The sequence below is a fragment of the Borostomias antarcticus genome (assembly GCF_949987555.1).
Source record: "Borostomias antarcticus genome assembly, chromosome: 12".
Classification (NCBI taxonomy): domain Eukaryota; kingdom Metazoa; phylum Chordata; class Actinopteri; order Stomiiformes; family Stomiidae; genus Borostomias; species Borostomias antarcticus.
In genome coordinates this window covers 15,653,717-15,679,751 of record NC_140245.1, presented here as the reverse complement: position 1 = coordinate 15,679,751, position 26,035 = coordinate 15,653,717, and the positions used below count along the sequence as shown (strand labels likewise).

Genomic DNA, 26,035 nt, shown 5'->3' with positions numbered 1-26,035 from the left:
GCCAGACAAGATTACAGACTGTAATCAATGTATGAACAATGTCACATTGATCATGCTCAACATTGTTAAAATTGAAATACATCTGAGACCTCCGAACGTAACGTTAGCATTAACTAACTAACGTTAACCCTAAGCCGTTAGCATTAGCTACCGTTAGCATAGCTCCCTAGCCTATCAATATAGTTGATGTTAATATAAAGAAATGTAACATTAGGTAATGTTAGCTAAGTTATTCAACATTGACCCACTTACCCTCTAGATCTTTTCCAACGATGTCCTAAAGTAACCACATGTCATGATCATTTGCATCATAGACATACGTTCATATCTATGATTAGCATGATCATAAGCTTCATTGCTAATAGCAAATGTTAACCGACGTCATTACATGACTTCCTATCCAATCAGAGGCAGAGTAGGGCGGGTCTTCCTATGGTCACGTGCTTTCCCGAGCTCGCAGGACTCACGAACGCGCGACCAGCGCGTCCCCGAGGCTCGTGCACAGCACATGTTTAAATGGCTCAATACAGGTATTGGTGGCTTCAAAAACCCCCAAACCCCTAAAACTAAAAGTTTATATTGATAAGATTGGTCTCTGATGCTGAATGATACCCAGAAAAATTTTGTTTTCCTTTTCTAGCCCTATCTATCATCATCCACTAACATGGGAAATAAGGGTTCTTGGGCCGCATGCCTTGATTTGACTTGCAATACCGGGCTTTGGCCACTACGTCAAATGGCTTCATGCGCCGGTGAGCAACTTTCATTGAAATGAATAGGCAGCCATTTTCAATGCCGTCTCCAGTTATATTATACCTCCATGACACACACACACACACACACACCATCAGCTAGGTGCCATCGAAACTACATTTCCCATGAGCCACAAAGTCGTGGGCGCGGCCATATGCCGGAAGTTGCTACGTGTTCAGTTGTGACAGGAAGCGTTTACTGGATTCAGAGGCGTCTGAGCTTTCTCCCAAAGTAGGTGCTTCAGCAGGTAAATACATTCTTTATGAAACACATTTCTACCTTTCTTGGTAGAAATCTTCCTGTGACTATATGGCCTAGGCTGAATTCGAAATACCTGCCATTTAATCTAAGTTGGCCTTTCTAAGTACTCCCATCTAGGAGCTAGGCTAGCAAGCTAGCTAACGTCAGACACTTGCTAAGAGATAGCTGTTGTGTTGTTTACAATTTGTAAGAACTTGCATACATAGTAACTGCATTTGTTTGAATACAGTACATTTCAGGGGTACCATCTTTCGAAATGCTCTTTGCAATCGATTCGCGCTATGGTAACATTTTTGACAGGGTAGCAGAACACCATGACCAATGTTAATTATAAGAAATAGCTAGCTAGCTAACTTATCTATCTAGCTATGTGCGTCACACTGCTACTTTTCGCCGTCAGAAACACCAGCTAGGTATGTAACCCAACAAATGCTAGCTTTTTGTCGAAGTGGTCATGATTACGAAAGCTACATACTCCCCCCCCCTCCTCTCTCTCTCCCCCCCCTCCTCTCTCTCTCCCCCCCCTCCCCCCCCTCCTCTCTCTCTCCCCCCCCTCCTCTCTCTCTCCCCCCCCCCTCCTCTCTCTCCCCCCCCCCCTCCTCTCTCTCCCCCCCCCCCTCCTCTCTCTCCCCCCCCCCTCCTCTCTCTCCCCCCCCCCTCCTCTCTCTCCCCCCCCCCCTCCTCTCTCTCTCCCCCCCCTCCTCTCTCTCTCAGCACTATGTTGCCGACCACCTCGCCGCAGAGCCACGGCAACGGCAGCCTGAGCGCGCGCGACGCAGCGCGGCACACGGCAGGCGCGAAGCGGTACAAGTACCTGCGGAGGCTGCTGCACTTCAAACAGATGGACTTCGAGTTCGCCGTGTGGCAGATGCTCTACTTGTTCACTTCTCCTCAGAGAGTCTACCGCAACTTCCACTACAGGAAACAGACCAAAGACCAGTGGGCCAGAGACGACCCCGCCTTCCTAGTCCTGCTCAGTATCTGGCTGTGTGGTCAGTGTCTCCATTAAAGCAGTGAACGATACAGTATGGGTGGAATTATCTAGACATAAGCAGGGTTTCCAAGTCTCACGCATTGAGCGTGAGACACACGCATTTCAGCCTCTTCTCACGCCGCACTGCACAATTCTGACGCAGAGAAATCAAAATTCTCTGTTAGCATATTTCTTGAAACCAATCACAATCCTCTTAGGTGGAGCGGTTACTAGGTTGTTGTTTCATGTAGTCTGGATTGAATCTGATACGCCCGGAAAAATCTTCCGTTGCCACTGATTGGGTAGTAGTAATATACTTAACGACAAGGCTCATCCCCAACACATATATCCGGTGAGTCTTGTCATGTCTGTCCAGCCTGTCACTGATATCAAAGGGAAAGTGAGGCGGATGTGTGCCAGTATTCAAGCCCCATACACCTTAACTGTTTTGTATTCTCTATTTATCTTATTTTTTAAATGATTTTAATTAGTTTTTATCCATGCCTTTTTATGTAAAGCACTATGTGCTACATTGATTTGTATGAATGGTGCTATAGAAATAAAAATAACATCAACATGAACTGTGATGTGTATAGATAGATCCCTCATGACTTTTGATCTCTGGTCTTCCCTCTCCTCAGTGTCGACGGTGGGCTTCGGCCTGGTGCTGGACATGGGTCTGGTGGAGACCCTGAAGCTGCTGCTGTGGGTGGTGTTCATCGACTGCATCGGGGTGGGCCTGCTCATCTCCACGCTCATGTGGTGAGGACAGTCGTACTGTAACAGGTTCAGTCTCATGTGGTGAGGACAGTCGTACTGTAACAGGTTCAGTCTCATGTGGTGAGGACAGTCGTACTGTAACAGGTTCAGTCTCATGTGGTGAGGACAGTCGTACTGTAACAGGTTCAGTCTCACCTAGTCGCAGATAGATCACTATTATGGTCCAGTCACACACGGGCCCTAGATAGATCACTTTTATGGTCCAGTCACACACGGGCCCTAGATAGATCACTTTTATGGTCCAGTCACACATGGGCCCTAGAAAGCCAAAGTTGGAACTCCACGCGAAGGAACGATGCAAATTAATTTCGCCACCAGAAGCAAATTTTTTATTTGCCTCTTCCCTCGCATATAATGGAATATACATTTTTATTTCGCTAGGGATGCACGATATATCGGCAATCATCATCGGTATCGGCCGATGTTAGTAATTTTTTGTATATCGGTATCGGTCCGATGTGCAAAACAGGGCCGATGTGAACAGCCGATAATTATTTCTGTCTAGCTGCTGTCGTGTGTTGTTTTTGAGAGGAAACAATGTGGTAAATCTATGGTTTACCAGCTTTTCCGAATGTTTTGGAAATAGAGAGTGTTTACATGTGTATAACATTTGATTATCATAGAAACTTGTTTTTATACAGTACATATCAACATCGGTAAATATCGGTTATCGGCCATGCCAGCAATTTTAATGGCCACGTTTCCCGATAAAGAACCTTCTTTTTCTTCTTTTTTTTTTTTAAAGATATTTTTTAGGGCTTTTAAGCTTTAATGGACAGGACAGTTGTGAGAGACAGGAAATGTGGGAGAGAGAGAGGGGAGGACATGTGGCACAGGACCCGAGCCGGAAATCAAACCCGGGTCCGCCGCGTGAAGGACTAGCCTTCATATGGGGCGCGCCTTACCCAGTGAGCTACCAGGGCGCCCCTAGAACCTTCTTAAAGAACCCTTAATAACCCTAACCCTTTGTATGGGAGTTAAGAAGTACTTTGTAGTTAAGTGCTTCTTAACTCTTTCGGGAAACCCAGCCATATCTGTTATCGGTATCGGCCAAAATGTTCATATCGGTGCATCCCTAAATTTCGCCCATGTGTGGCTGTACCATTAAACTGGCCTGTCCAGCGCTGTTCCAGGGGCTGCGCACGCAGGCCAACACAGCTCAGCTCAGCTCTGCGCTCGCTCCCTTCAGTGATGTGAAGAGGCCTGGCAAGCCAAACCGCTGCTCAGACTGGCGCAGTCTTAGGATCACAGCTCAAGAAGTAGTCCCTACTGACTCAACACCTCCGCTGCCTTTCATCAGCTTTACATTACATCAGTCATTTAGCAGACACTTTCATCCAAAGCGACAATTGCATTTAACGTGGGTAGTCAGGGTACTGTACTACTACTCGCCAGAACTCTCAAGTGCATCTCCTTTCTAAAGTGATACCTCATGTATGGTATTGCACTGCTACGGTGTTGTCATCTTAGTTGACGCTGTGTAGAGACTCGTGCCCTAGCTCTGCTACAGTGTCCGTGTTTGTTCTGGTCTTTGTAGGGTCATCACCAATAAGTACCTGCTGAAGCAGCCCGGTAAAGACTACGATGTGGAGTGGGGCTACGCCTTCGACGTGCACCTCAACGCCTTCTACCCTCTGCTCCTCATCCTGCACTTCCTACAGCTCTTCTTCATCAACCGTACGTATTTACAGGGGTCAAACAGGGGTCAAACTGTTGCTTAAAAACGGTTTAGATGATATATTGGCCAGGTTTCCCGAACGAGTTAAGAAGCACTTAACTCCAAAGTACTTCTTAACTCCCATGCAAAGGGATTGATGACTTTAGTTGTCTTTTGTCATTGTCCTTATTTAGCTCTGCGTTGTGTTTTGATGACAATAAAAGACGGCCCCCAATCTCACACGATACCACACAGTCCAGTGTCTCCTTGTTCTGATGTATCCCAAATAAATCTCTCCAACACGGGATTTGAGCCTCAAGCAAAAGCATGTTTATTCCAGAAGGTTTTACATACAAAAGACGATGGCATATAGTCTAATGTACAGTTGACCTCTCGGTATGCTGTCTGGACCCAAATCAAAGCATTGGTCTCGTTGCAACGTTCTTATGTGGTTTAAGTGTCCCCCCTCCCTCGTCTCTTCTCCGATAAGACTGTCTCTGGTCTCTTCTGTGGCCTTGTTTGGTCACGTTAACCTACGCCGCCTCAGCTCCCAGGCCTTTATCTCTAACCACAACAATGGTGTTTGGCACAGAGTGTACCAGCCATGGAATGTCTTTATCTCATAAGTCTATGGAAGAGGGACACCGTTTCTTACCGAAAACTCAAGCCGACAGCCATACTCGGAGGTCAATCATCATAATTAGGAAATAGCTAACAGGATCATATTAAAAGGCATTTCTCTGAAAATCAACCATATTCAACAGGTTGCTTAAGAAGGGTTCCTTAAGAAGGTTCTTTATCTGGAAACGTGGCCATATACGTGTTATTCATGTACATACATATGGTCTATATCTCAACGGCACACACATTGCACACATTGTGTATATATAAAACATGGCTCATCTATTACACCACACTCTGCACACACTGTACATACACTCACCACACTCTACTCTGTATATATTGAGCAATTTGCATTGTGCCTTTCTTTTTATTGGTGACATAGTATTTTGTATGTGCACTGTATTTTGGATTTGTGCTTTTTTGTATTGCATTTGCACTCACATCTTTGCACTATCCTGTCCTGCACCCTCTCCTGTGTCGTCTTCATCAGCGTACGCCCTTTAGTCAAATCCCTAGTACTGGATGTGTAAACCATGTTCATGGCGAATAAAGAAATCATGCAAAAGATCTTAAACTGTAGCTGAAAACTTGCCTTTGAAAGAAAGGCCTCCCTCTACGATTCAGCGTGATGCGCACTGGAGCGTGTCTGATCGATACTGTACCCTCTTTTTTCTCTGTTCCAGATATAGTGGTCATAAACTCGGAGTGGTTCCTGGGCTACTTTGTGGGGAACAGTCTGTGGCTCGTAGCCATCGGCTACTACATTTACATCACCTTCCTGGGTTACAACGGTGAGCTCTTCGTTCAAAATGTGTTTCTCTTGAGAGATGTTCTGTTATGTCCAGCTACGAGGTAGAGCGGGTCGTCTGATGACCGTAGGGTCGTCTGTTCGAGTCCCGGCTCCTCCTGATGACATGTCGAAGTGTATATTTATGTATATAAATATATACACACACACACACACACACTGGAGCACACCCTAAAGGTGCAGACTAACAACATCATGAGTCAAATAAGAGAGCTGCACACTAGAATGTTCTCCTCTGCTGTAATTTAATAGGCCGGTGTTTTGGCGAAGAGCCTTGGTCAGGGTGTTTGTGATTAGTTGTTGTTGTTGACCCTCTCTCGTGACCTCTCCTGCAGCGCTGCCCTTCCTGAAGAACACGGCGGTACTGCTGTACCCCTTCGCCCTGCTGGGCCTCCTCTACGTCCTCTCCATCTCCCTGGGGTGGAACTTCACGCGCGGCCTGTGCTGGTTCTACAAGTACCGGGTCCAGTAGATAAGGGTCCAGTAGACACGGCCCAGCCCAGCGGCTGTGTGTACAGCGCTGGGGGCTCCGCTTCACTGCTGGACTTAATCAGACTTATACATGGACTATGATTTCATTTGGGAGACAAAGGGGATGAATATGGGGTTTGTATACTTTGTAAATAGTAATCTAGCTGTAAGATACACAAATCGTGGATTGTTTCTAAAGACGATTTGTTCCCTTTCAGTTGAATCTTTTTTTTTAAGAATATGAAGAAAAATAACGAAAAAATCTTTTGTTGAAGAGAAAATGAGAATGAAAAAACAAGTAATGTGAGTTTGGTGTTGCTTGATTTGGGCGCTATCCAGAGTGTGCATTCCCATGCACTGTCAATAAAGAGGTTTTAACTGAATCTGCTCACCTCTGGAAGCTGATCTTGGGCTCTAATGTGAATCAGAGCGGTGTGGGGTTCCTACACACCTAGCGCCATTTATTCATTTGATTAACTCATAATAAAATGAACTCCCATAAATGAAGATGTACACATCAAATGCAAAGCTTCGTGGGGCGAAAAAGCGAGACAATAAGGTACGCAAACGAGTAACTAATGATTAGTAGTTACTAACTGTAGTAGTTACTCAGTAACCACTCATTTGTTGTGTTACCATATCTTCTTTCTGAGTTTAAGTCCCAACTGAATGGTGAAAGCCAGATTCTACAGGCAGATAGGAATCCAATGATGTCCATCTCTTGACATATAGTCGATTTTATGGACCTCAACCAGATTTCATTCAACAACTAGAAATGGTGCATGACCTCTGCCCATGAATGTTTTTCGTGGCTCTTTGTGTACACATGTGCAAGCAGGTTTTTTTTTCTTCCATTTTTGGTTTTGCTGCATTTAAGTTGAGAGTTTTATTCCAGTCCAAACTCTGTGTCTCTGACCTTCCCACGTCAAGATGTGGCCATTCCATTGACAAAATGAATGGAAGTAAATGGGCAGCCATGTATTCTCTGTGGCGCCCCCCTTAGGTCGCAGCTGGCAGGGAGCAGTTCGATGCACTCTGGGCTCTCCCTCCGCACCCCCCAGTCCAGACTACCTAAAAACACTGGGGTGGAGGTACTACTGTTCTGATCGCTAACATTGTTAGCATAAGTGAACAGAGTAGAACATAGAGAAAATTAGCATCACGGCTAGTGGACATTTTGTGACTGGGAGTGTTACTTTACGTAGCTAGCTAAATATACTGACCGCCACATCATTTTACAACTTGTTTTGTTTATTCTTGTGAATGTTGCCTATACAGAACCACCATTACAGGCAACATGGTACATTCAGATAGATGCTTGCTGTCCAATAACTACAGGAAGTTCCTCTGGTGTTTCGCTGTCCCGCGAGAGGGTGTATCATCCAAGATGGCGGAAGAGACGTGATACCTTTCATAATTATTTATTACGTTTATTAAATAATAGCTGTGCCACAGGGCAAATATTACTCAACACTGCAATGCCTTGGGTCCTGAGCAGCACAACCTGCCGAATGTTCATACACAGCGTGGTCCTTGAGACACGCCCGGACACAGACGCGCTCTCGGCCATTTAAGGTAGATGGAGATGACAGTTTTGCTTGGCTGCACCAGGAACGTATAATGTAATTGAAAGTGATTAATTTACATTATATTAATAAGGAAAGTCACTTATGTGTTATAATCTGTATAGTAAAGTTTATTGAAAGAAATTATAACATGGTCCTGTTACTGTACATTTTGTATACAGTATGCTTGTGAAAACCCTGGTCAGACGACATGATCTTGTAATCGTAATGCTTTTGTTTCTTGTATTACATGATAAAGATTGATAGTAGAAAAATCCCTCCAGAACATTCCCAGTAATAATTACTTCAAGGAGTCCATCAGCATCTTCTTGAACATCTCCAGATCCACCTTCCTCATGATAGAGATCTTGTGCTGCTTCTTCAGGAGCCCCAGCATGTCCAGGACCATCATGCCTCTGGTGTGGGTCCCCTGGAGCTCCACGGTGACAGCCACCTGCTCGCTCGCTGTCACAAACCTGTGGTCGATGGCCGCCGCCACGGCGTACGAGTCACACGAGGCGAAGCCTGTCCCGGCCACCATTTCCTTCCGGTACCTCTCGGTCTGGGCCACTTCCATGGTGTGCTTAAAGATCCTCTTCATGAAGCGAGCTTTGTCCGAATCCTGGGCTAGCCAGGCGTCACAGAAGGTCTGGAGTGGAAATGAGAATGGAGCACTTAGTGAATTCCTCACTAGATGTCATTCTCCTTAATGGTAACTTGATTATAGCGAAGAGAAAAAGTTCCTGCACATTTAGGTCACATGCAAGTTTCACATTTTAATTATCATGCCAAGCATTCGGCCAAAGGACCTTCATCGGGACAACCCGATTAGGACAAGTACTATTAACTTTAGATCATAATTATAGCTTTTAAGAGTATTACAGTCCTAATAAGACCTTACCCACGGCAGCATGTTCTCACAGGTGAACTCCCAGGTGGCGACGTAGGTGGGACAGTGGAAACGGTTCAGCACAATGTGAGCAGCCTCTGGGTCGGCCACAAAGTTGAACTCCGCACACACGGTTGTGTTTCCCCGTGCTGCCAACACACACACACACACACACAAACAGGGACTATCACTGTGTCCCAGACACATGATTCGGAGCGTTAAATTAGCTGACCGAAATGTATGGGGTTAGATCTGTTTCAATACTTGTCAATATACACCACATGTTTCACAAATGTTTTTTGGTGATTCACAAATACATTTGTGTGGTTCACAAATAAATTCTTGTTTCACAAATGTTTTTTGGTGATTCAAAGTCTGAACAAGTCAACACACCATCCATTCCTCAACTGCACTCTGCAACCCTAAAGGACAACAGCACAGGTGAGACCACAAGCATGGTGTTCCTCACAGTAAAATGCTTCTAACACCTTTAGAATGAGTGTAAATGTATCAGCTGAGAATTTAGGGGAAATTGTGTTTACAAGTCTAAAATTCAGAGTGCATTGACATCACATCAGCCATACTTGGGCTAGAAGGTGCCCATGTGAAGGTGAATTGAGCATCTACGGTAGTTGTAGAAGATACATTTGACTCCCATTATTTATTTTAATTGTATTGGGAACCTATATGGTGTGATCAAAATGTCCTGTAGCCTACTTCATAAAAAAGGGCAACAAAAAAGACAAGCCTGGGAATCGAAAGTGAATGAAAATGTAAGGTCCCTTCCCTAAACTCTGGACTTCAATTAATCCCCTAACAAAATAAGAAACAGAATCTGAGTGACGGAACCAAAACAAAACGCGCACACTGATTGGTCGGAGCTGCCTTGTAATCTGATTGGCTGGAGATGAGGCAGGGTACATTGTTTCTAAAAGTTTCATAATTCGCTTTCTGGTTCGTGTCTCCCAGGTGCCAGTAAATACAAGCGCCCAGGTGCCAGTAAATACAAGCGGTGCAAGTAATTACAAGCGGTGCATGTTTGTGAGTTTGAAATATATTTGTGAACCACAAAAAACATTTGTGAAACAATAATTTATTTGTGAATCACACAAATGTATTTGTGAATCACACAAATTTATGTTTATTTAAAAAAAAATTATGTTTATTTTTCAAACATTATGAAAAATAACTACCATAGGGTTGACGGTAGATCTGTTTCAAAATCAATTTTGATTTGTGTCAGCAGTTTCATGGTTCGTGTCTCTCTCGCCAGAATGGTTCGTGTCTCAGGTGCAAGTAAATACAAGTTTGTGAGTTTGAAATATATTTGTGAACCACAAAAATACATTTGTGAAACAATAATTTATTTGTGAACCACACAAAGGTCAGTGTGAACTTGAACCAGCCATCCATCCATCCATCCATCCATCCATCCATCCCCTATTATGTGAAGTAATATGTACATTAATTTAAAGGATAATGTGTGAGATAAAAAACACAGATATCTGTATATCTGTGTGTGTGAATATGTCGTGAATATGTAGCCAATTTTACAGGATATGAGCTCACAGTTAATGTTGCCTCCCATGATGTAGAGGCCGCTGAGTTTCTGGGGGAGGCTAGGGTCGATCTTCACAGCCAGGGCCAGGTTGGTCAGCGGGGCGGTGGCCACCAGAGAAATCTGTACAGGTACATAACCCCCCCCACCACACACACACACACACACATACACACACACACCTACTGTAACACACCTGAGACATCTGTACAGGTAGATAACCCCCCCACCACACACACACACATACACACACACACACCTACTGTAACACCCTTGAGACATCTGTACAGGTAGATAACATACACGCACGCACACACACACGCACACACACACCTAACAGACCTGGCACATCTGTACAGGCAGATTATTCACACACACACACACACACACCCAACAGACCTCAGACATCTGTACAGGTACAGTAGATAACATTCACACACACCAAACAGACCTAAAACATCTGTACAGGTAGATAACACACGCACGCACGCACACACACACACACACACACACACACACACAGTGACCTGAGAAACCTGAAGGGTAGATAACACCCACACACCTAACAGACTTGGCAGAGAGAAACCTGCACAGCTACTGTAGCTACCTGTAACACAGCCTGAGGTAAATACTGGACCAGGGACACACAAGCCTTGACCTTCAGTCTGTTATCCATACTGTTGACTCCACTGACCTCTATCCTGATCGGCATACAGTACTTTGCCAGAGCGAATTCACCAAATGTGTCAATTATGCCATTGCATCACCATATTCAGGGCCTGAATGTGTGTTTGTATTTAATACATAACCTCCCGGTTGCCTGGGCAGTGTTCAGTGTTAGTCTTGTGTTTTTTATTTTTTGCTTGTTTTCTGTTCTTGTCTTGTCCACATGTATTGAGTGTTGTACATTGTCTCAATATAAGTATTGTTCTGGATGGGAGGGGGATTTTGTACAAGCCCCCTGGGCTTTGTTCTCCCCCAGAACTGTTCCTTTATGTACTGAATAAAGTCATGTAGGTCTGGGCTGTTGCAGCCTACCTCTCCAGGGTGCTGGTTCACCATGCGGATGATGGCGTCGACGGCCCCCTCCTCCTGGAGCAAGTCCAGGCCCGGGGCCCCGGGGTCCGGGGCGTCTCCCAGCCCGTCCGTCCCGTGGAAGCCCCCCGCGTCCAGCGCCCCTCCCAGCAGGCTCTCTGCAGCTCCGCGGAACACAGGGATCTCACACACACACACACACACACACACACACACACACACACACACACACCCACACACACACACAGCATAGATTGAAACTAAAAAACAAACTGAGTTCAAATCGCGGGCAGTTCTGTCAGGACCCTGGAACAAATTATCTGCAGCAGTTACGCATGTAAAACACACATCTGCGGGGAAACTCACCTCAAGTCGTCCGCAAACCTTGAGGACGCGCAGCGTGTTCCTGCAGGCGTTGTCCAGCGACGTGTTACCGGTCACACAAGTGATCCCCAACACCTCTACATTTGGGGACACAAGGGCCATCATAATCGCCTGGGCGTCATCTATACCTGTATCCACGTCAATCACAAGCTTCTTCATTCCTGTCTCTGAAATGGTTGGGAAGTACAAAAAAAGAGTAAATCTCAAAATGGTAGTCGATGAACGAGAGTAGATTGACAAAAGCCTCACACTGGGACGCATTACTGTCCCCCTCCCAATGGACACACTGGGACGCATTACTGTCCCCCTCCCGATGGACACACTGGGACGCATTACTGTCCCCCTTTCGCCCGATGGACACCCTGGGACGCATTACTGTCCCCCACCCGATGGACACACTGGGACGCATTACTGTCCCCCACCCGATGGAAGGGAGGGACCCCTGACAAAGAACGAGTTGTTTTAAATGACACCCCGTCATCACATACAAAGGGCGCTGATTGGCCTGGTTGGAATTCCAACTGAAAAATCACTCTGGATGAGAGCCTTTCCAGACCCTGAATCCCATTTCGGGGGGCATAAGACCATCCTGAGGGCCATCCTGATCTCGTGAGCTCACATTCTAGATGCTAGATCTACAGATGTAACAACAATAACGGTGGAATGTGTCCGACGAAACAGATGACTGCAGGGCGATGAATAATATATACATATTACTACTTTTAATAACTAATGATTATGTATTACAAGTGCTTGCAAACTAAGGTAGACTGAGCTAAATGAAATATGTGGCACTGAGATAGAAAAAATGAATAACACTTAACATATTTCCTATATTCATATTCATGAAGACGTTTCCACTAAAAAGCATGCATAATGGGTGGGGGACAGCATGTTTACTTGTTGCCTATGCGTCCCAGACGTCTGTAGAATGACAGTTCCTTACCCGAGGGATCTCTTGCGACTAGTCCGTGTCGTTTGTGAAACTGAACTCCCCGTTTTTCTAACACTGGTATGTAGCTGGAAAAGGTGGGAAATGCAATCAACTTATTCTTACAAGCTACAAACAAAGATGCAGTCCAAACTCCAAACCGAATTAAGCTAGACGTGCGGGCTGAGAAGTCATGTGCGCGAACACACAACACTTTGTGTCAGATTCAATAGGGCTGTCTTTAAAAAAAAAAATACAGAGCAGCAACCAGGCCAGGTCCAGCCTTGCTTATGTGCGTGGCTGGCTTGTTTCTAGGACGGAAGCTAGTCATGCCACTGAAATAGCTGTGAATTGAAATGACATGAAATAATGTCTGATAAATTAAGATAGGTCTTGTCGCCTGGACACATCAGTTCCAATGCTTCCAATGCTAATCCTGCACAATAAGCAATTGGTTCAACTTCTGTTTCTGGACAAAGGTAAGGGATAAACACAGATAACACAAGGCTAGCGGACCTACAATGGGTCCCCGATGGACGAGTTGGTGGACCTCCGGCCGAATCCGCTGGCGGGTTCCTGGCCATTTGCACATCGAATGGCAAGCGGACCTCTGGCGGATTATAAACGTCAGGGACAGCGGTCCGCTAGTAATCCAAAATACTCCCGCTGTTGCTCCACCACCATTCCACCGGTAGTTTATTGTCTATAAACTATTTGGCCCATTGGCCCAATGCTTATGGATTTCTATTGCTAAATTAACTTACTATGATCATTTTTTGGGTAACCCTTCCTTTCATTGTCCCCCAATTACTAAACATTTACCTGGTAAATACATGCAAAGTATAGCCTAATATATAATGGATAATTACTGAGACACCTATACTGTATCTATAATTTCAAAACAGCAGTATTTAAAATGTTCATTTACTGCACATAAATTCAATAACTGACCAGCCACCACCAGGTAACCACATTTTTACATAACTTCTATAACATCCAGTGACAAACACATATGACAAAACACAATTCTCATATTTATTAAAATGCTTTGAATTATATTAATTATAACTGGATCCACTCAGGAATCTGGGAGTTGGGCCAAGAACAGGAGGAGCAGAAAACAAAACACAGAGTTGCATACACAGTGAAACATAACAGTAAGCACAAGTCTAGTATATCAATGTGACTTATAATTGGTCACTTAATTGGTCAGTGATGCCAACTTAGCGAATTTGTCGCTAGATTTAGCGACTTTCCAGACCCCCCTGGCAACTTATTTCATGAAAAGCGACTAGCGACAAATCTAGTTACTTTTTCTGTTCATTTTGGAATTATTGTGTTGACAAGGAAGCGAGCTCAGCTCATGAGTCAAGACGAGAGAAAACTTTTTTAGCTGCCTTCACGTCCTCTCTCCCTCGCTCGCCCACATACACACACACACCACATGCGCTGGGATCCCTCCCGCAACAACCAATCGTATTGTCAGAAACGGCTAGTTTACCTAAATACTGGTGACGTTAGGTTAAGTTTTAATTAAGCCCTGTAGGCTATATTATTTTTCCGTTATTCTTTAGGTTTACAGACCTACGTTGCTTAAAAGAAAAAAGCTAATGTTATACAGCAACAAAAAAACAAGTTAAAGTAAATAGTTTGTTTGTTCCATGCCCATCATCATCACATGGCTGATGTAGGCTACTAGGGTTGCACTGTAAAAACAACAACAACAAAAAACAAATGTAATACAGCAACAATACATAAAAAAACAAAAACAGTTACAGTTAATTCATCTGCAAAACAGACTGTACATTTCCTTAAAATAAAAGGGGAAAGGAGAGTGGAAGGAGGGAGGGCTTACAGCCACGCACAAAAATAAGAGACAAAATCTCTTTCACATTTATTTCTGGCCTAATAGTAGCCTGTAAGACAGAACAGCTGAGAGCCAATTGAGCGTGTCGTGTGGGGTGCGGCCTGGGTGTTATTAAAATGAACAAAAATCAAATGTACGTTTGACTTCTCTTCACACTTATATTAAATTAAAAATATTAAGCTACCAGAATGAGAGGTCTATCATACCAAAATATAAACTAGAGACAGAGGAAGTCAAAAATACCAAAAATGTTTGGTCCCTTCAGGTGGTACCAAAATCTGTCTTGGCATGTCTATCTTCCACCTTCTCTCTCACTGTTCCCTCCAAAAAGCCTCTCCTCCTCAGTTCCCTCACTTCCTCTCTCTAGTCTGTAGTGAAACCTTAACACATTACTATTACGAATAATCCTACAATCAAACTCTGAAAATATTAAACTGTCTCTACCAATTAGGCCTTATCTACAGATCACTTTATCACCGATAAAGTGTCCGTATTTCTAACTAAGAACATGACAGTGGACTAACTTAAAGTAGTCTACCAACAATGTAGTGAGTGACCTGTAGTATGAAGAATGACAAACTCCCTAGCCCAGGAACACTGGGTGAGTTTTGTTAAGAATACATCTGAGAAAAGCATGTTGGCGCTTGACGCTGTCTGTACCCCAGATAGGCGGGCTCTCCGGTGCCGGAGTCACAGGAGATGTTGAGGGCGGGGCCGTGGTAGGGGCGCACCCGGTGGGGAAACATTTAACACATTCAACTCTGAAATGATTAATTCAGCTCATTACGAATCATTATCTTAACACATTCTTTTTTAAAGACAGCCGTGCCATTTCACTTTTGAGTCAGACACCGTAGGCTAATGTATTTTGATTCGACTGTATTAAGTGCGCCATACCTCCAACCTACTTTGTTCTAGATGTCGCTGTATGTGATAGTATTCAAAATATCAAGTTCATGTTTGCAATTAATTACTAATAATATTTTAATGATGTCTGTGTTCATGCGTGCTTACTTAAAACCGTTTTAGTGAGGAATATCCTACCTGAATCGTGCACCCCAGGTCCTCTGAGTGTGAACCACAGGTCTCCATAGTCCACAGCATCTCCAGGGCGCCCCCATTTCATCAGCTCAGCAGAATGAATCCTAACCGAATGCTGAAACCTCTCTTGAACAGTCCTGTATGTTGCTCCTTCCCCCATCCTCCTCACAAAACATCTGCTACAAAGACTGTAATCTGCCACCTTGCAAATTCCTGAATAATACATTAGTTACATTGAACTTGAGTTTGTGACCTCTCTAGCTCTATCGAAGAACACCCAGTGTGGATTATAAAAAGGTTTAATAGGTACTAGTGTTTGCAGCATGGACATTCCCACCAGAAATAGTTTACAGACAGTATATCATAGAAGGTACTAATACTGAGGAGTATTTTAGTACTAATACTGAGGAGTATTTTAGTAATCTTCAGAAAGTTGAAATGAGACCGGCAGTCTGCCACTTTAAAGGTCAGGACACAAACAGTAGCTACACACCATTTTCGTTTTCTTTTATTGGCATCAGATATCAATGAGAGCATAATTCATTGCAATATTCAAGCCTAGACAGATATCCTATTTCTCTGTGTGCGGTCAGATATGCGCTCATTACAACAGACAGAAATACAAATCCAATCCAAATGCTCATGGAATTATATAGTAGAGAAAGTACGTAAATGCAAAATAAAGTCTGCAGACTTCCATGATGTTAGGATAGGATTTCCATAATGTTCAATGTTCAAAAATCTCTATAATGCACAATACAGTAATGCACACACTGCATTTCACAGCTGGCCTAATGGGCAAATACTGTAAAATGTGGTCCAGAGGTGTCTTGTTAAAAGTACCGTTACTGTATATTTGAACCGTTGATCCGGGCATACATGTGATCATTTTCAGGGTACACGATTCTCTGGATGGATATTTGACTATTGATTGCGATGGAATCCCAAGGCAGTGCAGTAGTAAGAAAGACTGTGAACCCAAGAGACATCAGGAGATTATCATCACTGTTCCCCACATTCCCAACCTCACTGTTCCCCCCTAGACCCACCTCACTGTTCCCCACTAGACCCACCTCACTGTTCCCCCCTAGACCCACCTCACTGTTCCTCACTAGACCCACCTCACTGTTCCTCACTAGACCCACCTCACTGTTCCCCCCCTAGACCCACCTCACTGTTCCCCACGTTCCCAACCTGTTCCCCACTAGACCCACCTCACTGTTCCCCCCTAGACCCACCTCACTGTTCCCCACGTTCCCAACCTGTTCCCCACTAGACCCACCTCACTGTTCCCCCCTAGACCCACCTCACTGTTCCTCACTAGACCCACCTCACTGTTCCCCCCCTAGACCCACCTCACTGTTCCCCCCCTAGACCCACCTCACTGTTCCCCCTTAGACCCACCTCACTGTTCCCCCCCTAGACCCGCCTCACTGTTCCCCCCTAGTCCCACCTCACTGTTCCCCCCCTAGACCCGCCTCACTGTTCCCTAGACCCACCTCACTGTTCCCCATTAGACTCACCTCACTGTTCCCCACTAGACCCACCTCCAAACACAGCCAGGCCAGTCAGGCTCTACAAGACCTCCAAACACAGGTCAGGTCAGCTACACGTCTATGGTCATATCACACGGCATACGGCTTCTAATGACCAATAACAGAAGGTGCAATTCCCCGTGTGTGTGTTATTTTATGTAATGAATGTGTATGTCATATGTATGTATACTGCATGTACATAATTGTGTATTATTATTCTGCTTTGGCAACAACGGTTTATTACCATTCATGCCAATAAAGCTTATTTGATTTGATTTGTGTGTGTGTGTGTGTGTGGTTACTGTAGGTTTTTCTGTTAGTTGTCTTGTCCAAGAACTTTACGTACAGTAATGAATGGAGGAGTGGAACGTTTGCTTCAGAGACCAAGACAGAAGATGCAATGTTACCATGTCACAGGACGGCCCAGACCAGAGGTCCATGTCCGCCTGAACGTAGTGAAAGAGGGCCGCTGAAAAGGCAACTTCACTGAGCTGAGTTGGGCCAGGGAGGAATTATGAGTTATGAGTGCATATAGATGCTTAACAGCATTGATCAAATATACTGCCGTAGCTAGCTACATCAGTGACAATAAGGTCGACAGCTACGTTAGTAGGGTCATGTGATTAGCATGACGCATATTGTTGCTGTCATTAATGACTTACTGTTACAGTCATGAGTGTTTCCAATGGTTCTTAAAATTTTCTTACATTTTTCTTTCATATATTTTGGGGTAAATACAGTACATGTTTGGGTTCCCGCGGTTATGCTAGAAATCACTCCTGATTCTGTGACTGGAAAACAAGAATACGTATCGATCACATGACGTGAACAGAATACGTATCGATCACATGACGTGAACAGAATATGTATCGATCACATGACCTGAACAGCATACGTATGGATCACATGACGTAAACAAAACATGTAATCTACGATGCATAGACGCAGGCTGATGGTGCACAGCATGTGGAATAATGAGACTCGAGACAATGTGCTACATATTCAGTGGTGAATGATGGTCTCCTGGACTACTCCTGGACTACTCCTGGACTACTCATGGCCAGGTGAGTGTGTGTGGATCACATATAACGGCATGGAGCTTTAAAACAACTTCACACAGCTTTAAAAAAGTCCCACCAGTAAAACAACACGTGGATCAGTGATTTTCCTCAGGTACAGAATAACTGAGACTAACCCTAAAAGCATGGTGGACAGCGTCTAGAACTATCGAGCAGTGGTTTGAGATGTGAGTTGGTTGTACCTCTCCTGGCCAGATCTGGCTTTTCCCATTTCACAGTGATTTTGGAAAGCAAGGAGAATATCAGTGCACAGGTATTTAACAGGAGACTTAAGCAACAACTAAACTAAACTGTCAAAAACCGTCTCCATCTACTGGGATTCAAAAGGTAATGGCTTCTGTAGCAACACGCCATTACAGATGCTGCAGAAATACAACAGACACCAATTCCTTCTTTTGCAAGACAATCATGTCAAATGTACCCAGCTACAGTATGCACCTGCTGATGTTCTGTGACATGGCATGTTCCTGAATGAGCCGCTGGTAGATTTATTGTCTTATTGGACACAGTACAGTAGCTACTCGTCCGGTCAAGTCTCCACTTTGCCGAAGGTTCCATCGGGGGGCCGGTAGTGTTTGGGGAAGGCCTTGAGCTGCAGGGAGTTAAACGCATACTTGCGACATCCCACATTCTTCATGGTGTTCTCCCGCCTGCACCCTTCACTGGGAAAGGAGGAGGAGGAAGAGGAGGAGAAGGGGGAGGAAGAGGGAGGAGGGGGAGGAGGAAGAGGAGGGAGGAGGAGGGAGGGGGCAAGCACAGAGAGGATGACAGCAAGTGGAGAAAACAAAACAAAAGGTGGTCTGTGTTAAAATACAATGAGCAAAAAACTAACGAGCGGCACTGTGAACGAAACACGGAGGCGATGTGGATGGCTGCAGCTGGCGGGGGGATGGAGGGGGGGGGGGGGGGAGGGGGGTCAGAGTGAAAGGATGAACGTGTGGAGGTTTGGGGTATAGTCCCATAAAGTCATCCCCAATGGGTCTTGAACCCCGGTCTCCAGGGTGGGAGTCCAATGCTCTCACCACTACTCTACTTGTGCAGTGGAGATCGACGGGTTGATTTTGGTGTCCTCCTTGATTTTGGTGTGCTGGGACTACTGCCTCTTGTGGTGCCAACAGAGAAGTGCAGGCCAACATTGTCAGGAGTGAGTGAGGGAGTGAGTGAGTAAGGGAGGGAGGGAGTGAGTAAGGGAGGGAGGGAGTGAGGGAGGGAGGGAGTAAGGGAAGGAGGGAGGGAGGGAGGGAGGGAGTGATAACCAGACAAACTAGCTGTGTGGCTGGCCAGCCACACAGAACAAATGAAAAGCTTAGGAGTATTTCAAATAATTATATTTCAATTTTCAACATTCACATTAAACTCTTGTCAACCGGGGACTCTTTTGCCCTGTGACAGCATCACAAGCTGAAAGCTGAGTCTTTGGGTGGACTGGCTGTTATTGCACTGTCAGGGAAGAAGCTGGAGAGAGAGAGAGAGAGAGAGAGAGAGAAAGAGAGAGACAGAGAGAGAGGCAGGCATGTATTTCAGAACAGGTCATATTAGCACACAATTCTGGAAGGGAAGCAGACTGCCTAGCGAACAGACACCTGGAAACTATCATCAATCCCTCCCACAATATATATATATATATATTTTTTTTTTTATATATGTATACTCTGCATATAAATAAATATATTTAGCAAACATATAAGCATTTTGACACAGGCATTTAAATACTACTTACAGCAATACAAATATATTCTCTATGCGTTTGATAGTGCTCTCTTATGAATGTCCTTTTAAATTTTTTTAAATGTAATTCAAGAAAAACAGAAAAATACAGGAAGGTGATTATATTGGAATATACTGTAAGCAATTGGCTTCACAAAACCTCAGAGAGGCCTCTGACGGAAATAAGTACTTGTTGGTTAAGCCAGAATTAAATGTACAATTACTGTGTTATTATTGATATGGTGTCTCTGAAAGAGTATATTTTTTAACCTCTTGATAAGAACAACCCCTGCATATGGAACCACTCATTTCATCATAGTTCTGTTACCAAACAGCAGGGGGCGCTCCATGGCCTTAGTCATTGGTTGGTGGGGCATTGAGCAGTGCTCCCTCAACCTGACCCTTTAATCATGGCCACACATTCCTCAGATCTCCTCTCTGCTCTCTTCGCTCACTGATGTGTTTTTCATGGGAAAACAGAGGTAGGTCTCTACCAGCGTATGTATCCAACTGATACGGAAAAATTCTATACATTTCAATTTACAATATATAAAAAAAAAATAAAGCAAATAGAATACTGACATATAAATACTGCATATACTTCAGTAGTAGTTGATAATGTAAACGGTAACATTGCACAAAAAATACTGATTCATATAAAGACAATCCTCAAAGATTCTGAAATCAATCACCATCTTACTATTCCTTCAGATGGTTGTAAGAACTCAAAACTGATTCCACCAGTCAAAGGAACCTACAGCGAGTAGTGGGTGCCTTTCTGTGACACGTTGTGGGGGTCTAAAAGTCCGGTATGGGGTTTGGGGAGTAGGGTGGGGGGGGGGGGTAAGGCTCTTTCTTTAGTAGGTCATCTTAGACTGGACGGAGTCTCCGTTTTGGGAGAGTCTCAGTCTTCATGCGTGTGATTGTGTTGGAGAAGGGATGTACCTTAATCCCAGAGGGGGGCAGTAATAATACATGTCAACAAGGCTATGAAGCTCAGAGCAAAGTGCAAAGTGTTGGAAGGAAACGGAATCCTCTCCCTCGGTCTGTGGCGCCTCACTGGGGGGGGGGGGGGGGGGGCTGGATTTGGGGCAGAGGGAAACTGGGAGAGAGGCCAAGGGGTCGACCACCTGCAGCCTTTGGCACTAACTTCTACATTCTCTTCCTCTATTCAGGACTACGGACCTACTTCAGGACAAGTAGGCTCACATCTTTCACATACAAACTCTATATAGGAATCAAATATACAACCGGCCATCTATATTCCATACGTCATTACTGATCTGCGGGAAAAACACATGGGCTCAATAGAAAAATACACATCAACACAATCTAGACGCTGTCTAGCGAATGACATTATCCACACTAGTAGGCCTACATATCCAAGTGCTTGCTGACAACAAATACTTTGTATACTTCTATCAGACTCAACTGTGTCAGTTGGTGGTGAGACAAGCTAACCGTCACTGCACTGGCAACAACAAGACAACGTGCCTGTTTAGAAGCAGCCAGTCTCCTGCTTTAAGAGTAGGAAGACCCAGAAGAGGACATCGTCCCGCTAGCCGCCACAACTAGACTGTCACATATAAACCGCTCTTCCCTTGGCCTATGTACAAGTTATATGCTAATATATGGAAGACACCAAAATCAAGCTAGCCAAAAAAGTGCCTGACTGAAAGTCAATTTGTGCAAAACTGAAACCATAAATCCAGGTTATCCAAAGTATATAGTCCTATGTAGTTAACCTGAAATAGTGAAATTGCATACATATTCATAACAGCTGTGACATTACCGATAAATTCAGAATTTCAACAATAATCTTCCTTGTGATAACTTTCATTAGGTCTCTGTTTCAGACTCTGACCGATTCCCTTTCCTGTTTGTGAAACAACGGGTCTCATGATGAGAAATGAGGTGGAGCACTGAAAACAGTCCCACAATACTGCAAACATCCATCTTTAGACCCGCTTCCTGCTTTGACCTCATTGGTCAAGAGACAGTGGACGTGGGAAGCAAGAGGCTGGAGAGGTGCATCCATTGGTCAGACAGGCAGCCATTTTAGCTGTGTGACGCATACAAAGTACAGTGAAATCGATCTACTGAACCCAACCGAAGGCGTGTCCAGACAGACTCGGTCTGACACAGACATCACACCTGTCTTCCCAACACACTGACCACTATACCCACCTGTCCCACTGATCACCTGACTGAGCGCTGCCCTCCCTGCCTCTCTGCCTGGCAAAACAACACTGAGGGAACAGGGCTGGAGAACAAGGGGGAGAGAGAGAGAGAGAGAGAGAGAGAGAGAGAGGGCGGGTCTCGGGGTGACGGGGGGGTCTGGTCGGTGTGTGTGTGTGCGTTCAGCTGCAGCGGAGCTTGGCCAGCAGGTAGGCCACACTGAGGAAGAGCCAGACGACCAGCAGGTTGGGGCTGAGGGCCAGCAGGGGCAGCGAGTACAGCAGGCTGGGGTCGAGCCTGAGGTCGCGCACCGGCAGCAGGCCGCTCAGGTTCTTCTGGATCACCCCCTCCCTGGTCCCAACGCTGTGGAGGGGAGGGGGGGGTAAGGCGGGGCCAACGGGGACAGATGGCGCGGGGGCGTGTGGGCATGGAGGGGAGGGGAGGGGGGGGGGGGGTGGCAAACGATAACAAATGAGAGGACAAGAGAAAGGATGGCGGAGAGAGGAGGATGCAGGGCGTGGTCGCGTGGGAGGTCAGAGGTCAGACGAGACGGTGAACAAATCAGATCCGTTTGGTGAGAAATGAAGCCCAATAATCCCCCCGCCCACCAGGGAAAAAAAAAACAATCCAATGAATCATTCCAATAAAAAAAACACATGAGAAACGATAGAGGGATGAGACGTCAGAACAGAGGAAGAGAGAGAGGAAGAGAGAGAAGAGGATCAAAAGACAAAATTAATAGAAATGCTTCTGCGTCTTTGGAAAAGGAAAGAGGTAAGAAGACACAGTAATGGCTCTCTATGTTCAACAGAAAAGGACATGGGGGTGGGGGGGGGGTCTCTCTGGGTTCAGTTCAGTCATCTGGGGGCTCAGATAAACAGCAAACTGACCTCTGACCTGAACCCAAGTAAGAAGGAGAGAGAGTGTGGGGGGGGGGGGTGCGCTTACCAGCCTAACAGCCATGCAGCACAAACGTGCCTCTTCCCAGCATGCATTGCACTCAAAAGCCAGACCCTATCCAGAGCATTCGCGCCAACCGTTCCTAGGAGGCCGACCCCAACCCCGTCCTCACACACGGACACTCGCTCGGTCAGACATGGACTCATTCGTTATGTACTCATCCGTTATATGTACTCATCTGTTATATGTACTCATCCGTTATGTGTACTCATCTGTTGTGTACTCATCTGTTGTGTACTCATCCGTTATATGGACTCATCCGTTATATGGACTCATCCGTTATATGGACTCATCCGTTATATGGACTCATCCGTTATATGGACTCATCCGTTATATGGACTCATCCGTTATATGGACTCATCCGTTATATGGACTCATCCGTTGGGCTGACAGGCTGCTGTGGAAGTTTGTTTCGGACGGGTGGAAGCTCTGCCTCAACGCTGTGTGGGTTCAGTGGAGGGATGGCGGCCGGTCGTCATGAGCCTGAGCTGACTTCCTGTCTGGCGACGACGGGAGGGGCCCCCTGCTGGGGGAGGGACAGGGGGAGGAGGGGGGGACCCCTGCTGGGGGAGGCACAGGGGGAGGAGGGGGGGACCCCTGCTGGGGGAGGCACAGGGGGAGGAGGGGGGGACCCCCTGCTGGGGGAGGGACAGGGAGAGGAGGGGGAGGACCCCTGCCGGGGGAGGGACAGGTGGAGGAGGGGGACCCCTGCTGGGGGAGGGACAGGGGGGGGGGGGAGAGACCATACCAGGAGTTGCAACCCTGCCGATCACACCAGGACTGGTGAGCCTCCTCTCTCCTCCTCCTCTCTCCGCTCACCCCATCACTGTCCTCTGTCCCTGGACCCCCCCCGACCCCAGCCCGTTAACATTGCAGCGTGTTCCATCCCTGTCAGCTCATTCATCCCAGCAAGCAGTGCGAACGGGGGGTGGAGGTATGGGACGAGCTCTGTGGTGGACACCAACTGGGGGAGCATTCTCTGGCTGGACAGACAGACAGACAGACAAACAAACAGGCAAGAGCAACCGAAAACATGGATGACACATAAGGAACAAGTGCCAACCACAGAGAGAGAGAGAGAGAGAGAGAGAGAAGGAGAGAGAGAGGGAGAGAGAGAGAGAAGGAGAGAGAGAGAGAGAGAAGGAGAGAGAGAGAGAGAGAGAAGGAGAGAGAGAGACTGGGACACTGGGAAGCGCTTTGGAAGGCGTCCCGGGTGTATTTGCATGGGTTAGACTGCCCGGTGGTTGGCGCCCGTCCTGGCGCGGGTAGCGATGCTGTTGAGGCGTCTCTGGTTCGGGCGGCGCGGGGGGCGGGGGCTGGGGCGCGGGGCGGGGCTCCTACCTGCGCATGCAGTCCAGGGCCTGGGTGAAGACCTGGGGGGCCATGCCGTGCTCGTGCTGCAGGATCAGACACTGCTCCAGGGTGACCGACATGGCCGTGCGGTCCTTGGCACTCTTGCAGCTGGTGAAGCGCACCCCGTTGAGACGACGGCAGATCTGGGGTACGGGAGGGGGGAGGGGGGGGGGGGGCAGGAGTGGACGAGGACAAATTGTAGGTTTGGAGAAACGTCTGTGGAAATATGTCCCTAGAACGGTCATAGTGTGGACAGTAGTAACAGTGTGTGCTTTTATAAGAATGTCTCAGAATCTCAGCGTTATCTAGTTTGCGTCACCCCGGAGCCATGGGATGGCACAGCTGAGTGTGTGTGTGTGCTCACTTCTGCGGCCTGCCAGAGAATGTCCACGTTCTTGTTCTTCCTGGCATGGACGTTCTGTCCCAGGAACCTGAGAAGCTCTGGGAGACACGTCTGAGAACGGGACCTGGGCAGGCCTGGGGGAGGAGGAGAGAGGAGGGGAGAGAAGGAGGAGGGGAGAGGTGGGAAGGGGAGGAGAGAGGAGGAAGGGAGTGGAGGAGGAGAGGTGGAGGGGAGAGGAGGAGGAGGAGGGGAGGGGAGGAGGGGAGAGGAGGAGGAGAGGTGGAGGGGAGAGGAGGAGGAGGAGGGGAGTGGAGGAGGGGAGAGGAGGAGGAGAGGTGGAGGGGAGAGGAGGAGGAGGAGGGGAGAGGAGGAGGGGGGAGGAGGAGGAGAGAGGATGAGGGGAGATGATGAGGAGAGAGGATGAGGGGAGATGATGAGGAGAGAGGAGGAGGGGAGGAGTGGAAAGGAGAGGAGGAGGGGAGAGGAAGGGAGGAGAGGAGGAGGAGAGAGGAGGAGGAGGGGAGGGGAGAAGTGGAGGGGAGAGGAGGAGGGGAGAGGAGGAGGAGGGGAGAAGTGGAGGGGAGAGGAGAGGAGGAGGGGAGAGCAGGAAAGGAGGGGAGATGAGGTGAGGAGAGGAGGAGAGAGGAGAGGAGGTAGAGGACAGGAGGAGAGGAGAGAAGGGGCATGGATCAAGAACTGCTACAGATACTGGACACAGAGGGCTGGGTGCTACTAGAGAGGACAGAGTAGAGTTCATGGAGACTCAGACTAGGCTCCCTCTAGTGGTATGCTGAGGAATACAAAATATTGTTTTAAAATGAAATAAAATGAATTAAAAAACATATAATCCATCGAAATACTACAAATGAAAATACCTTAACCATGAGATGACTTAACTGTAATATTTTTGTTTCTATATCAGCTGCTACGTACTCAGGTAGGCGTGCAAACTGTAAATGTTACAAGCTGAACAGTGATGGCGAGCTACTGTAGCAGGAGGAGGTAGCTAACATGAGGAACGGTTCAAAAACACAGCGATCGTGGCTCCAAACGGGAACTACGTGAAAGAGAAGTGTGGATCAGGAGAGTAACTTGAGAAGCCTTGTAGAAACTGAAGTGGACGACAGGGGAACCGAGCACATGAGCTGATTGTTCCAAGTCTGCTAGTAGCAAACGAGGCAAAGCAGCAATGACGTTTGATTTCAGTTACTACACGTTTGGATACAGCTGGAGAGGGACAGAGGAGGAGCCAGGCTGAGGTATGTGGTGATGTTCTTAGCAGT

General features: G+C 46.4%; 3 protein-coding genes across 3 annotated transcripts in view; 1 reads left to right on the top strand and 2 right to left on the bottom strand.

The window, feature by feature from the left end:
* The first annotated feature begins 935 nt into the window (after window positions 1-935).
* unc50 (unc-50 homolog (C. elegans)) lies at window positions 936-7,101 on the top strand. The gene is made up of 6 exons (XM_084447367.1): window positions 936-1,000; window positions 1,729-2,006; window positions 2,629-2,749; window positions 4,305-4,444; window positions 5,732-5,839; window positions 6,192-7,101. The coding sequence occupies exons 2-6, from the start codon at window positions 1,733-1,735 to the stop codon at window positions 6,326-6,328; spliced, it is 780 nt and encodes a 259-aa protein (XP_084303493.1). The 5' UTR covers window positions 936-1,000; window positions 1,729-1,732; the 3' UTR covers window positions 6,329-7,101.
* A 1,092-nt stretch (window positions 7,102-8,193) lies between these two features.
* Window positions 8,194-11,917, bottom strand: LOC311316534 (inosine-uridine preferring nucleoside hydrolase-like; the record flags this gene model as incomplete). The annotated part of the gene is made up of 5 exons (XM_084447403.1): window positions 8,194-8,541; window positions 8,794-8,930; window positions 10,351-10,462; window positions 11,378-11,557; window positions 11,741-11,917. 5 exons carry the CDS (start codon window positions 11,915-11,917, stop codon window positions 8,194-8,196), a joined length of 954 nt encoding a protein of 317 aa, XP_084303529.1.
* A 5,194-nt stretch (window positions 11,918-17,111) lies between these two features.
* LOC311315742 (inositol polyphosphate-4-phosphatase type I A-like) overlaps window positions 17,112-26,035 on the bottom strand; it is a 64,538-nt gene continuing 55,614 nt past the window's right edge. The window contains exons 19-21 of the mRNA XM_084446445.1: window positions 24,774-24,886; window positions 24,398-24,552; window positions 17,112-18,873 (exon numbers count right to left, since the gene is read on the bottom strand). Of these exons, the coding sequence (XP_084302571.1) occupies window positions 18,741-18,873; window positions 24,398-24,552; window positions 24,774-24,886 (401 nt within the window). The 3' untranslated portion in view covers window positions 17,112-18,740. The remainder of the gene's footprint in view (window positions 18,874-24,397; window positions 24,553-24,773; window positions 24,887-26,035) is intronic.